Below are 14,018 nucleotides of genomic sequence, written 5' to 3'. Positions count from 1 at the left end.
GGATACCGCCACGTGGTTCAAGTCCGAGTAATGATTAATAATCCAACACACCGCTCAGTAAGAGTTCAATCAACGCTCATTTATTATATACAGCAATGAATACTTATACATTAATTCTACTTCTAAGCTACATCCTACAACTAACAGGCCAATACTTAACTTTGGAAATGGCCCACCAGGTCAGGGAAACGAATGGCCTTTCGAATGGGTTCTGAGCCTGCGGGATTCAAAAGCTGGTACAGGTCGAGAGTCAGGGGTGCCTATCTCGTAGCGATCGTTGGAGTAAAACTTACGTTCTCTTGCGGCTGTTGTCAAAGGTCAGCAGAAGGGCCTCAAAGGGTGCGGAGAGGAGAAGAAGGGGTGCAGCCGGGGGAAGAAGGGTCGATTTGAACTTGGCCCCTATTCTTATAGTCCCCAGGGGCTTCCCGACTCTCGGGGCGGACCTTGTACCTGGTTCCAAGTGATTGGACTTGGTTCGATATTCTCCAATGCTGGAGCGATTCCTTGATCGAGGGGTGGTCGTTTACCTCTCTTTGTGTCAGCTCCTGCTGGCGCCGAAAGGTTTGGGTCGGCTTTGTGTTACTAATTTGTAGCATATTGTTCCCGGGATTGCTACTTTATATGCAGATGGCTGGGGTGTTGTTATGTTGATGGCTGCAGGTATCGATTCAGTCTGGTTTCCCCAGAGGCGAATACACTGTTTTACCTGCAGCTGTCTGTTTGAGTCCTGTTGGCTGATTTTCCCATCAGCCATTTTAAATCGGGGTTTGCCCATTCTAATCGGGAGTTAGCCATTTTAAGTGGCTACAGATGGCCGTCTCTTCCATTTCCTCAGGGTCCCCTTCGGCGTCACCAACGGGGTTTCGGTCTTCCAACGAACGATGGACCGAATGGTCGACCAGTACGGGCTGCGGGCCACGTTCTCGTACTTGGATAATGTTACCATCTGCGGCCATGACCTGCAGAACCACGACGCCAACCTTCAAAAATTCCTCCGCAACACCCGACTCCTTAATTTGACATATAATAAGGAAAAATGCGTTTTCCGCACAACCCGGCTAGCCATCCTCAGCTATGTCGTGGAAAATGGAGTCCTAGGGCCTGACCCCGAACGCATGCGCACCCTCCTGCAACTCTCCCACCCCCACTGCCCCTAGGCCCTGAAAAGGTGCTTGGAGTTCTTCTCCTACTATCCCCAGTGGGTCCCCAACTACGCAGACAAAGCCCGCCAACTCATTAAGTCCACCACTTTTCCCCTGATGGCTAAGGCCCGCCTGGCCTTCAACCGCATCAGATCCGAAATTCGACATTCCTCTGTTGAAAAGGAGGCGCAAGCCATTGTGGAAGCTGTGCGGCATTGGAGGCATTACCTGGCCGGCAAGAGATTTACTCTCTTCACAGACCAATGGTCGGTTGCCTTCATGTCCAACAACACGCAGCGGGGCAAAATTAAGAACGACAAGATTTTGCAGTGGAGGATCGAGCTCTCCACCTATAACTACAACATCTTGTATCGTCCTGGGAAGCTCAATGAGCCCCCAGATGCCCTGTTCCATGGCACCTGCGCCAACACGCAGGCTGTCCGGTTATGGGCTATCCACAACGACCTCTGTCACCCAGGGGACACCCGGCTTCTCCACTTTGTCAAGGCCCGTAACCTATCCTACGCCACAGAGGAGGTCAAGGCCATGACCAGGGACTGCCAACTCTGTGCGGAGTGCAAGCCGCACTTCTATCGGCCAGACAAGGCCCACCTGGTGAAGGCCTCCTGCCCTTTTGAACGCCTCAGTATGGATTTCAAAGGGCCACTCCCCTCCACTGATTGTAACGTGTACTTTCTCAACGTTGTTGATGAGTACTCACATTTTCCTTTCGCCTTCCCATGCTCTGACATGACCTCTGCCACAGTCATCAAGGCCCTGCGCAGCATCTTCACCCTGTTCGGTTTCCCCACTTATATTCACAGCGATCGGGGATCCTCATTCATGAGTGATGAGCTGCGTCAGTACCTGCTCAGTAAGGGCGTCGCCTCGAGCAGGACGACCAGCTACAACCCCAGGGGAAACGGGCAGGTGGAGAGGGAGAATGCTACCGTCTGGAAGGCCGTCCTTCTGGCCCTACAGTCTAGAAGTCTCCCAGTCGCCCGCTGGCAGGAGGTCCTCCCTGACGTGCTCCACTCCATCCGGTCACTGTTGTGTACTGCCACAAACGAGACCCCTCACGACCGTCTATTTGTCTTTCCCAGGACGTCGATCTCCGGGGTCTCGCTTCCTACCTTGCTCACGCCTCCTGGGCCGGTACTCCTCCGGAAGCACGTGAGGAGCCATAAGGCTCCTTGGTCGAGAGGATTCACCTCCTCCATGCGAACCCTCAGTACGCATACGTGACACACTGCGATGGGTGGCAGGAAACAGTCTCCCTCAGGGACCTGGCCCCCGCGGGTACCCCTGCGCCCACCATCACCTCACCACTTCCTTCTACCTCCCCATCTAATCCATCAACTCATCTGGAATCCATTAGCACCGCCCCTGCGCCGTCACCCTGTCCGGGACCCTGTTGTGAGGACGACGTGCTCCCGGAGTCGAAGGTCTCGACGCCAGCGCCTACCCTGCGACGTTCACAGTGGACAATATGACCGCCTGTGAGACTGAACCTGTCAGTCCACTTCACCCCCGCCGGACTTTTTTTTTTAACAGGGGGTGAATGTGGTGAGCCACGTATGGCTGTTGCATATATTATTGTACAAAGTCTTACAACACCAGGTTAAAGTCCAACAGGTTTGTTTCGATGTCACTAGCTTTCGGAGCGCTGCTCCTTCCTCAGGTGAATGGAGAGGTCTGTTCCAGAAACACATATATAGACAAATTCAAAGATGCCAAACAATGCTAGGAATGCGAGCATTAGCAGGTGATTAAATCTTTACAGATCCAGAGATGGGGTAACCCCAGGTTAAAGAGGTGTGAATTGTCTCAAGCCAGGACAGTTGGTAGGATTTCGCAGGCCAGATGGTGGGGGATGAATGTAATGTGACATGAATCCCAGGTCCCGGTTGAGGCCGCACTCATGTGTGCGGAACTTGGCTATAAGTTTCTGCTCTGCGATTCTGCGTTGTCGCGGGTCCCTCTGATCTCCGGGTAAGCGTTCTCCAAGGCGGCCTTCAGGACGCGCGATAACGCAGAATCGCAGAGCAGAAACTTATAGCCAAGTTCCGCACACATGAGTGCGGCCTCAACCGGGACCTGGGATTCATGTCGCATTACATTCATCCCCCACCATCTGGCCTGCGAAATCCTACCAACTGTCCTGGCTTGAGACAATTCACACCTCTTTAACCTGGGGTTACCCCATCTCTGGATCTGTAAAGATTTAATCACCTGCTAATGCTCGCATTCCTAGCATTGTTTGGCATCTTTGAATTTGTCTATATGTGTGTTTCTGGAACATACCCCTTCATTCACCTGAGGAAGGAGCAGCGCTCCGAAAGCTAGTGACATCGAAACAAACCTGTTGGACTTTAACCTGGTGTTGTAAGACTTCGTACTGTGCTCACCCCAGTCCAACGCCGGCATCTCCACATCATGGCTTATATTATTGTATTTACTCACAGCTATTGTATATATTATTGTATTTGCTCAGTTACTGTTGTTGTGTTGATGTTGTTGTTGGCTCCGCCCCTCTGAGGTTACTAACCCATCGATCCGGGACAGCCTCTCTGTGCGGGAGAAGCTACTGGTGGGCAGATTCTAGCTGATTAAAACCACAGTTCTTGTAAACTACCGTTTTGACTGGATTGATTGGTATCAGTCAGGACGCCCGGAATCACAGCTGCTGTTTTCCTCATCACCAGTAGAAAAGCTCAGGAGGCCAGAGAAAATGAATTAAACAGCTTTTAATCAGTCAATATAAAGTAAAGGCTGTTGTAACACGGCTTACAGCGCGAAAGTCCCAGTCTAGGCCGGCTTTTAAAGGGCGAATTTACGAGCCGCAGCTAGGTAGCGCTCTGCCCACTGGGTTGGGTGAGTCACACACGGAAGTAACATTCACACACAGCCCGCTTATCTGGAAACCCAATCGCCTCAGAGGAGCATGATCTGGCGCACGCGCACTGAACACTGGGGACTGCGTGTGCGTGGGGGCGCCGCCGGCGCGGCGACGTCATCGCGTCGCCCTGGCCTATTGCGTGTGCACGAGAGTATTGGCGCGAATTTTGTTCTTTTCTTCAGTCAGCTGCGTCTCTGAGGGAATCTGTAAGGCAGCAGGAGGCTTCGCTGTACAATTCCTACGGTCCTGTTTAACAGGTAAGCAATTTGATATGTCGTGCATTATTATTTTGAACTGTGCGGGAGTTGCAATCTACTGGCACAGTGGTTAGAACTGCGGCCTCAGACCGCCAGCGATCCGGGTTCGAGTCCCACCTTGTTCGACTGTTTTGAGCCTGCACTCAGGAGTCCTGAAAGACAGGCTGTTAGGTGGTTTAGACATTCTGAATTCTGTAACCGAACAGGTGCTCGGGGCTTTTCACAGTAACTTCATTGTAGTGTTAATGTCAGCCTACTTGTGACACTAATAAAGATTATTATTATTTGACTCTCAATAATTCCATGCTTATTGGGTGTTACAAGATGAATGACATGAGCAGTACGTGCGATGTTCCGTTCTCGGCTAATACATCGTCCATGTTTTTTCCAGGATGGAACGAGAGTGCGTCCGAGTAATAGAGACTGAATACCCTGATTTGGTGTTGGATGCAGGCACATCCAATTTTGGAGAGCAATATAGAAATTCTATGAAGAACAAACAATTAAAAGCAATGCAGTTAAATATTATACTTCGATCCGCATGTGCTCTATTGAACTCTGGGGGTGGGATTATCTCTCTAAAACTGCTGAATGAAGATTATGACTATCGTATTGATGGAATTGGATCAGATATAGAAACTGGGTTGGGTGAGTTGGTAAGGGGGGCAGCAAATAAATCTTTCTTCGAATTTATTCAACAAGGCAAAACTTTGCTTATTTTTGTGCAGACGTGGTGTAGTGGAATTATTAATGGTAATGAAAAGTTGCCACAACTCACTGCTATAAAAAGCAATGCCTACAAGCGATCATACAGCCGTACTATTCAAATGACTCCACTTGAATTGGAGAATTTTTTAAAAAGAGGAACCAAGCCCGTAGGAAACAGTGACAACTCTGAAGAAGATTCCGATTCCAGCACAGAACCAGTGCAGAAAAAACGCAGTTTATCTCCTGAATATGAGACTATTAAATCACCTCAATGTATGCTAGATAGAACACAATTTCAGTATGGTGAAATATTGGGTTTCACTGAATCTAGGTGTGTCGAATTTAAAGAATTTTCAGGGGACAGGTTCTTAGAAAGAATAAAAGAGGTACTGCCAAAGTGCATCTCTGCCTTTGCAAACACAAACGGGGGATTTTTAATCATTGGTGTCAAAGACACTGAAAGAAAAGTTGTTGGATGTGGGCAGTTTATTGAAGATCCTGGGTGTTTTGAGGAACTGATATCCAGTACTGTACAAAAACTAAACACTGTGCACACTTGCACCACTGGAAAGGACATTAAATACCGGCTTCATGTTGCCAGAGTTATGGAGGATTCAAAACAAAGCAGCTTTTTGTTAATTTTGCACGTGAAACAATTTTGCTGTGGAGTGTTTACCGACAGCCCTGACTGCTGGAAGGTAGAAAATGGCCAGATTAAAAGAATTGAACCTGATGAATGGACTAAAACGTTGTTGACTACCGATCCTGGTAAGTGTCTTGAATTGTATAAAATGATAAAGGACACCTTACACTTCGTTATTATGGCCTCCTATTACCCAGCATCCTTTTCTCCTCATTCTCTAACACCCTCCCCTTCCTTTGCCATGCTCTCTGAAAGCCTTTGTCTGTGAACTAACATGAATTAGACCGGCCTATATCTACATTACAGTAACTAATATCTTTAAAGTAACTATTTTATCTCACATTCGTCATATGTACTACACTTAGCGATCAAGAAAATGAATACAATTGGCTGTAGAAGTCAATTATGTTATAAGCTGGGGGTTGCTAACTCCATTTGAAAGGTATTTTTTTTTCCCTGCAGAGATGGAAGAACTCCGTATGAATTTTCAGAAGGAATTGAGTGTGAGTGAAGCACCACCAGGCTGTAAGTCAGTGTTTTCAATCAAAGATGCTGGATGTTTGGACAAGTTACAACAGCAGCTGTTTAAAGGTTTGAAACCTTGGTGAAAATTTCACTACCTTTCAACAAAGTGCGCCAGCTCTCTGCAAACCAAACTTAGCTAGTCCTAATCTTCCACCTTTTCCTGGAGCCCTGCAGTGCAAACATACGAATAACGAACAGGAGTCGGCTATTCTCGTTTGCTCTCATTTAATAAGATCATGGTCGACCTGATTGTAACCTCAAATCTGCAATCCGCCTACCCCCACCAACGTCAACTGAATCAAGCTCATCCTCACGCAAGAGGAGGTTGAATTCATCCTACGCATCGCCTCACACCACAGACCCCAGTCTATTTCCCCCAACTCCTCCCACTTGCTCTTACTCCTCACCACTTGCACCCGGTCCCCCAACCACCCATATAAGTCCCCAATCCTACCCTCTCTCGACTTGTCCAGGAGCATCAGTTGCTGCAATAAGGTATACCCCGGCAACCTGGGAAACCCCGGCAACCTGGGAAATGTCCTCCACTCTTCTTGCAAAGTCTCGCACCTGCATATACCTAAATTCACTCCCCCTCGGCAACTCAAACCTCTTCCGCAACTCATCCAAACCTGCAAACTGCCCTTCCAGTTACAACTCCCTCACCCTCTTCAATCCCGCCTCTCTCCCTCCCGTACATCCCATTCACCTCCCCCTGCTTAAACCCGCAATTCCCACACAGTGATGTCAACACTGGCATCCTCTCCAACTGAAAATGCCTCCTCAGCAGATTCCAGACCCTGACCATCAACTGTACCACCGGGCTCCCCGCATACTTCCTCGGAGCTACCGGCAGTGGAGCTGTCACCATGGACCTCAATCTGGATCCCCTACAGGACTTCTTCTAATCCACACTGCCCCCCCTTCACCACCATCACCTCACCTTTTCCATATTCACTGCCCGATAGTAGTGCACCAGATTCGGGAGCGCTAACCCTCCTTTCTGCCTTGCTAGCAGGGCCCTCTTTACCCTTCACCACCTTCCCCGCCCATATAAACTCCAAAATCATCACCCAGAAGAAGGCCTTCGGGAAAAAAATCGTAAGGGTCTGGAAAACAAACCGGAAACTTGGCAGCAACCTGCACACTCCCTGCCAGTGTTAGGTGTAGTGTGTCCCACCTCTTAAAAAAACCCCGAATCTCCTCCACCAACGTTGTCAAATTCCACTTGTACATCATAGTCCCATTCCCTCAGGACCTCCACCTCCAAGGACACAATACGGTCACTCTGGTCGGACACCATTGTCTTCACCTCTCGAATCTTCGCCCCTTGTGCCTCAAGATGCTTCTCAACTCGGTCCATCGATCCTCACAGAGGTGCTACTGCTTCCTCAATGGCCTTCGATCAGTCATCGTGCATCTCCTTCCTTTGCTGGCAAAACATCATCCTTGATGAAGGCCATCAACTGTTCCATCCGAGTCTTTCCCACTGGCATCGACCCTTCCCCCTTCTCCATTTTCGCAATTGTTGCTGCGCCACAGGTCCCCTCCATTCCTTAGCCAGGCCTTTGACTTTTTTGCTGGGTCTGGTTGCCAGTAGACATGTCAATCCTAGGGAGAACCTCTCCCTCCACACCTTCACAAGGTTCCTGTTGGAGTGGCCCCACTAGCGGCTATAAAGTGCACAAACCAACGTCTTTGAGCTGGAGCTGCCCTGTGAGCGACCACTCACCCCATGCCGCCACCGGAAGTCCCCTTAGGTGTGTCTCTTGCAAGAAGGCTACGTCTACTGTCAGGCTTTTGAGATGGGTGAGGGCTTTGGATGTTTTCATCCAGCCTGTTGAGCCCCTTGCGTTCCATGTGGCTATCCTGATGGGGGTGTTCTGGCCCCGCCCCCCCCCCCCCCCCCCCCCCCCCCCCACCTCCCCGTAGAGTCAGCCATACTCATTTTGAAGGCCTGGCTCTGTTTGCATGGGCCTGCCCTTGCTCCCAGGCCATTTAAGATGGCCGCCGTCATCTTCCACTTTTCTGTCGTCTCCACGTGCGACCTGTTGTAACCAGTATCTACTCCCTGCTTTCTTTCTCCCTTGGCCTTCCCCACCACTGAGCTTCTCCCTCCTTGTCCCCACCTCACCCCTTGTCTTTTTACCCTCTGTGCTCCGTCCATTTTCTTCCCTATCACTCTTTGCTTCCCCTGAACTGCTGCTTCATTTAGATCACTGTCTGTTACTGCTGTTTCTCGAGTTCATTTTTCAGAACTAACTTGTTGGCCTCCTCTGGGGAGTCAAAGCAAGTGCTCCTTGCCCTTGTAGGCGACCCAGAGTTTGGCAGGGTAGAGCATGCCAAACCGCAACTGGCTCTGAAACAGTGCGGCCTTTGTGCCATTGAATTCTGCCCAGCATTTGGCCAGGTCTGCTCCCAAATCTTGGTACAAGCAGATGGAATGTCCTTCCCACTTGCACACCCCTGTGTTTTTTGCTCACCCAAGGTCTGCTCCTTGTCTTGATATATGTGAAGCCTCACTATCATCGCACACGGTTGACCACCCTCCACCCCCCCGCGAGCCGCTACCAGAACAACCTGTGGCCGCAGTCTACCTCCAGGGCCTTGGTGAAGCTCTCCTTCCCGAGCATCGCCGCCATGCACTTTGTGGGGCTCCTCCACACTTCTTGCAGCCCCACGATCTGCAGACCTGTTTTCTTGGTCGTTGACTTTTTCTCTCTGCCCCTTTTGAGTCTTGATCAGCCTCAATGCCTCGACTTCAAGAGCTGCGATCTGGTCTCCCTGGTCTGTGGCGACATTTTCCAGGTCCTGCCCCATTGCCTCCTGGGCCTCCGCTCCATTTTGCCCATTGCCTCCTTTATGGGGCCGTCGCGGCCTCTACTGCCGACCCCACGGCAGCCAGGAGGCCCTCCTTCATTGCCTCCCTGTGCTTCTGGAACTCGGTGGTGATGAACTTCATCGTTTTTTTTTTCATCAGAGCCTAGGTCGGTCGTCGCCAGTTCTGGTCACCACGCCGGCTCCCCTGCACCAAGGCTGAGATTTCCTTCTCCTTTTGCTGTTTTTCCGACTGAGTATCTGGTTCCTCGGCATCCTGACTGGCACTGCAGTTGGTGGGGATGGGGTGTGGCTTGGGGGATTTGTTTCCGCTTCTGGTGCCCGTTTGATAGGATTAAAAGGCCAAAACCAAAGATCTTAGACGAGAGCCACCTTTCGTGCGACTGCTCAGTTCATGGCCGCCACTGGAAGTCGCTATCCAACAACTTAAGGTGATTCACAATTGTGAGGATACTTCCTTGTTATGTTGCTGGACGATTTAACATAATAATAGCATGTGTTGTTCACATCCCATTCAACCTTTTCATCAGTGGCTTTTATTCAGTATTGTATATTTGATATTTAGTTTCCTTCTTTACAGTGGAATTTAACTCCGGTAGAATCACCGTAATACCAGACCACTTGTCTGAGGAGTTGTTTAAATGTTATCCAGCTCTGGAGAAACTGCTACCCAAAATGAAACCTGCAGGAGGTCAGGGAGTTCTGATTTTCTCCCGAAGTTGGGCTGTTGACATTGGCCTGCCAAAGAACTGGGATGTAATCTGTGATGTACTGCTTGTCAGCACAAAGAGCGCTCCACTATTGTACACCATTGTCAGACAGACAAGTGATGAAGTTTTCAAGTATTCAAAAGACACGGCGTTTTCGATCAAAGACAAACTGGTGAATCCGGGTGGTTATGCAGGAAAACTGTGCGTAATTCCCCAAATCTATTTGTATCGTGACCGTGAATCAGTTCAAGGCGGTAATGCACCTACTGTGCGATTGGACAATCTCCAGGAGGCTAAGAGGAAGTTAGAAGTTCAGTACCCGAGGGCTTATAGCTCTTTAAAAAGGAATGATATCAAAGCATTGTTGAGAGCACTGACTATTGTTCTATTGAGTTTCAGATCCATCCTAAGTGACCAGCTTGGCTGTGATTTTCTCAATCTGCTAACATTAGAGCAATTTCAGATTCTTCATTCTAAACACAATATTGAGAAATGCAAAAAGCTCTTTGTGCACGGCCTTCCTGGGACTGGCAAAACAATTATAGCCGGGCAGCTCATTGAAAGAATTATCAACACATTCCACTGTAAACAAGACGAGGTGCTTTACATTTGTGAAAATAATCCACTGAAGAAATTTGTGAGGTAAAGTTTATATTTTTTTATAACTTTAATACCAGAGATAAATGTACTGGTGTATTTTTATAGTCCGGGTCACGGTTGATGTCGAAGAATGATGAATTCCTCTAATTCCTGTTTTTAGCAAGTCCAAATATCAGTCAACAGAGCCTTTACCCTTCAGCGAAAGGCATCAACAGTTATAAAGTTAGTTAGCTTCAGCTTTAGTTGTGCCTCGTTCCAGTCATTGGCCGCAGCTGCAAACTGAAGTGAATTACGACCAAAGACTGTGTCCACTCTTGGAGTGACCAATTTGATCAAGTCACAGATTGTAAGGAAAGACAGTAAAACGTAACCAGCTTCTCAAGTAGACAGGGGTTTTCCTGAGCAAGTTTCGATAAATTAACAGAAGCCAGTGGAGTTGGCGCCTTGTGTGCAATGAGTGCCGGTTAATCAGGGAGCACAGGTCACAGTGATTGGGGGGGGTTACCAGTCACAAACCTAATTACAGACTGAAAGAGGACGTCTAACTTACCAGAAAAGATTTTGGTAGTCATTTTATAAACGCGGTCACCACAATCAAAACCGGCAGATAGACATCTGAACTAGGATGTATCTGCTATAGTGAGTAAGCAGGGCATATTGTGGTACAGAAAACCAAGTCTAGACTTAATTTTAGCTTGTAAAATGTCAATGTGGGAATTAAACGTCAAAGCATGGCCCGGCCGGATTCCAAGATACTTGTAAATGGAAAAGTGCTCCGTTTCGGAGTCATCAAGCTTTAACATTTTTGTCATCACAGATGGAGTAAGACCTTTTCCTATTAAACAGCATAAGCTTGGTTTTAGTTGAATTCAGCAGAAGATTAAAACCAAACAAAATCCAAAATGCTTCACAGCTGATTAAATCTTTTTGAAGATTACTCACTATTGTAATGTATAAAACACAACGACACAGAAATCTCCTACAAACAGCAATGTCATAATGACCAGTTAATCTGTTTTAGATCTTGGTGAGGAACAAGCATTGACACCAGGGAGAACTCCCCTCCACTTCTTCAAAATGGGAGCATGGAATTGTTTAGATTAATCTGACAAGGCAATCAGGGTATTAATTTAACATCACTTCCAAAAGACAGCGGCCTTGATTTTCTGCTGCCCGCCAATGGTAGCGAGGTCCCCGATGCGGCGGAGAATCAAAAAATCAGGATCAGCACCATGCTAAAAGCCATTCATTCATTTTAAGTAGTGGGCTGTGATTGATAGCTTCCACAAAATAGCTGCATCCTTGATTCATTCATCACTCTTCATGGATGAGTGATTCTAAGTGCTGAAACCCTAATGTTTACGAAGATCAACCACATCAAAGAGCAGTAAGTATATTTCAATCACGCTTGAGTGACTGGATGGTTTGAGATGGCAGCCCGAGATGGCGGTCCAATAGCACCACAAGGGATACTAAATTGCTTCCTGACTTGCGCTCCCAGAGGGAACGTAAATCAGTAGCAAATCTCTTCCTTGGAGAGAACATAGTCTCCCAAACGGAGAATCTTGCCCAGTAGCTCTGACAATGCACCACTCCTTCAGTACTGCATCGGAGTGTTTGCCTGGATTTTGTGCTAATGTTTCTGGAGTGAGACTTGAGGCTCCACAACTTTCTGGCTGAGGTTAGAGTGTTGCAACAGAACACAGCTGAAAACCCATCCCAGAAACAGCTGTAGACATATTGGGTTGTACAGCTAGATGTGTAAGATTTATCATGTATTGCTTTTGAAATATCTTTTTGTCACTCTAAGCTGTTTTTCAGTGGAATTTAAAGTAAAATGGAATTTATTTTTTAGCCGAAACACAAATTGCACCTGTGTTACAAGGAAGTCATTTATGGAAAACATTTACACAAGAGTGAAACACATTGTCGTTGATGAAGCTCAAAACTTCCGCACTGAGGATGGTGAGTGGTACTCTAAAGCTGAAAGACTCAGAAAAGCTTCAGACACACATCTTAATGGACCAGGAGTCTTCTGGATTTTCATAGATTACTTCCAAATGTCCCATATTTTTTCAAATGGATTGCCCAGGGTTGAAGATCAGGATCCAAGAGAGGAATTGACGAGAGGAGTCCGGAATGCCAGGAAAATACATGAACTTGTGCATTTGAACATGAAGAAGATTATTGAGTTACCAAATAACAAAATGAGACGTGGATTTCTCACCAAATTAGCTGATGCAGCTAATTGTGGACATTCTTTACCTGGGAAGGTTAAGAAATTTCAAAAGACAAGAAAGGAGATTGCAGAATACATAGGGGACCAAATAAAACATTACCTTGAGGCAGGCAATACAACAAAACAGATGGCTATTCTGTGCAGTACAGAGGAAAACTGCAGCATTTACAGTACTCTACTGCAGCAGGAACTCAAAACATTGAAACTAGATTTTGCAAAAGCAGGTGACTTTGATCATCCCTTGAACACTATTATCTTGGACAGTGTTCGCCGGTTTTCAGGTTTAGAAAAACCCATTATATTTGGTGTTAATCCTGTACCTCACCAGACACAGAGGGAATTAACTGCTAATATTTTAGTCTGCTTGGCCTCGCGTGCTATGACGCAGCTTCACGTGTTATATGAAAAGTAAGTCGAGTAGCCTCGATTTTCCTCCATTGTGAAATCTGTACCTGAATACTATTGGTATCTTTCATTTTCATCAGACACTCATTGGTCAACCTCATAAATGTAGCACCTGATTTACATTTGACTGAATCTAGGGGGCATATGAACAGCTGGAGAAGAAAACGGTGAATAAGTGAATTGAAAGCTGTGGCAATAATTAAATGGATACACAAAAGGATAACTTTTTAAACATTCAATACTAGTCACATTTATTGAAATAATTGTTAAATTGGCTTTGAACATGTTTCTTGCAGGAAAAGGAATAAAATCAGTTTATGGAATCATCAGAGCTTTAGTTGCAGAGTGATAATAGCAATAATTATACCATTCAAAAAGATAAATAATCAGAACAGGAAGCTACATAATGTTTTAAGTACAATTACTGAGACTCAGCTGTTGAGTATGTTCAAAGCTGAGGTTGATAGATTTCTAAATACCAATGACATCAAGGAATACAGGGACAGTGCGAGAAGATGTAGTTGAGAGAGATGATCAATGGCCTACTCCTCCTATATTCGTATGTTCTTTGTGGTGTCTTTGTGCTGTGTCATGTATGTAATACACAATGCTGGGAGCTAACTTGCTAAATAAACTGTAAAAGCTTTCCAAACACTTACTATAATCATGAAATTATTTTATTATGCTTTACTGTAATTCTGAACTGATCATGTTTGGTGAATATATTATCTGAGCACATGCAGATGCACTTAAAGCTAAACATTTGCAATAAAGAAGCCATTAATTGTACCTGAAGTTGTGTTTTGTCCACTACTTGATCCTCCTGAGGTGGAAGAAAGGTGAAATATTCTCACCAGAAGCATGCAGAGTGGGAAGATCATTACATCAGTGACTAACACTGATTTGGCCCGCAACCTGCCGTTTTGTACTACGCAGGGTCTGTTAATTCTCTTTTGTAATCACTCTCTGGCACACGTACATTCACCTGCAAGAGGGGTCCCCTGCTCCCTTCACCCATCTTCGTGTTATTTAGAGAGTTAACCTTGGAATTTCCA

The 14,018-nt window shown here is 46.8% G+C and overlaps 1 protein-coding gene across 2 annotated transcripts; it reads left to right on the top strand.

The window, feature by feature from the left end:
- The first annotated feature begins 4,150 nt into the window (after positions 1–4,150).
- On the top strand, positions 4,151–13,752 carry LOC140386662 (schlafen family member 13-like). 2 transcript variants are annotated; one of them, XM_072469194.1, is made up of 5 exons: positions 4,151–4,298; positions 4,690–5,774; positions 6,112–6,174; positions 9,590–10,361; positions 12,175–13,752. In XM_072469194.1, the coding sequence occupies exons 2-5, from the start codon at positions 4,691–4,693 to the stop codon at positions 12,968–12,970; spliced, it is 2,715 nt and encodes a 904-aa protein (XP_072325295.1). In that variant the 5' UTR covers positions 4,151–4,298; position 4,690; the 3' UTR covers positions 12,971–13,752. The 2 variants fall into 2 exon arrangements, with proteins under 2 accessions (XP_072325295.1, XP_072325294.1); XM_072469193.1 differs by having other exon boundaries at positions 6,112–6,240.
- The last annotated feature ends 266 nt before the right edge of the window (positions 13,753–14,018 follow it).

This window comes from Scyliorhinus torazame, chromosome 12 (genome assembly GCF_047496885.1).
Source record: "Scyliorhinus torazame isolate Kashiwa2021f chromosome 12, sScyTor2.1, whole genome shotgun sequence".
Lineage (NCBI taxonomy): Eukaryota > Metazoa > Chordata > Chondrichthyes > Carcharhiniformes > Scyliorhinidae > Scyliorhinus > Scyliorhinus torazame.
The sequence above is the reverse complement of the archived record's forward strand: the minus strand, read 5'-3'. Positions and strand labels throughout refer to the sequence as shown.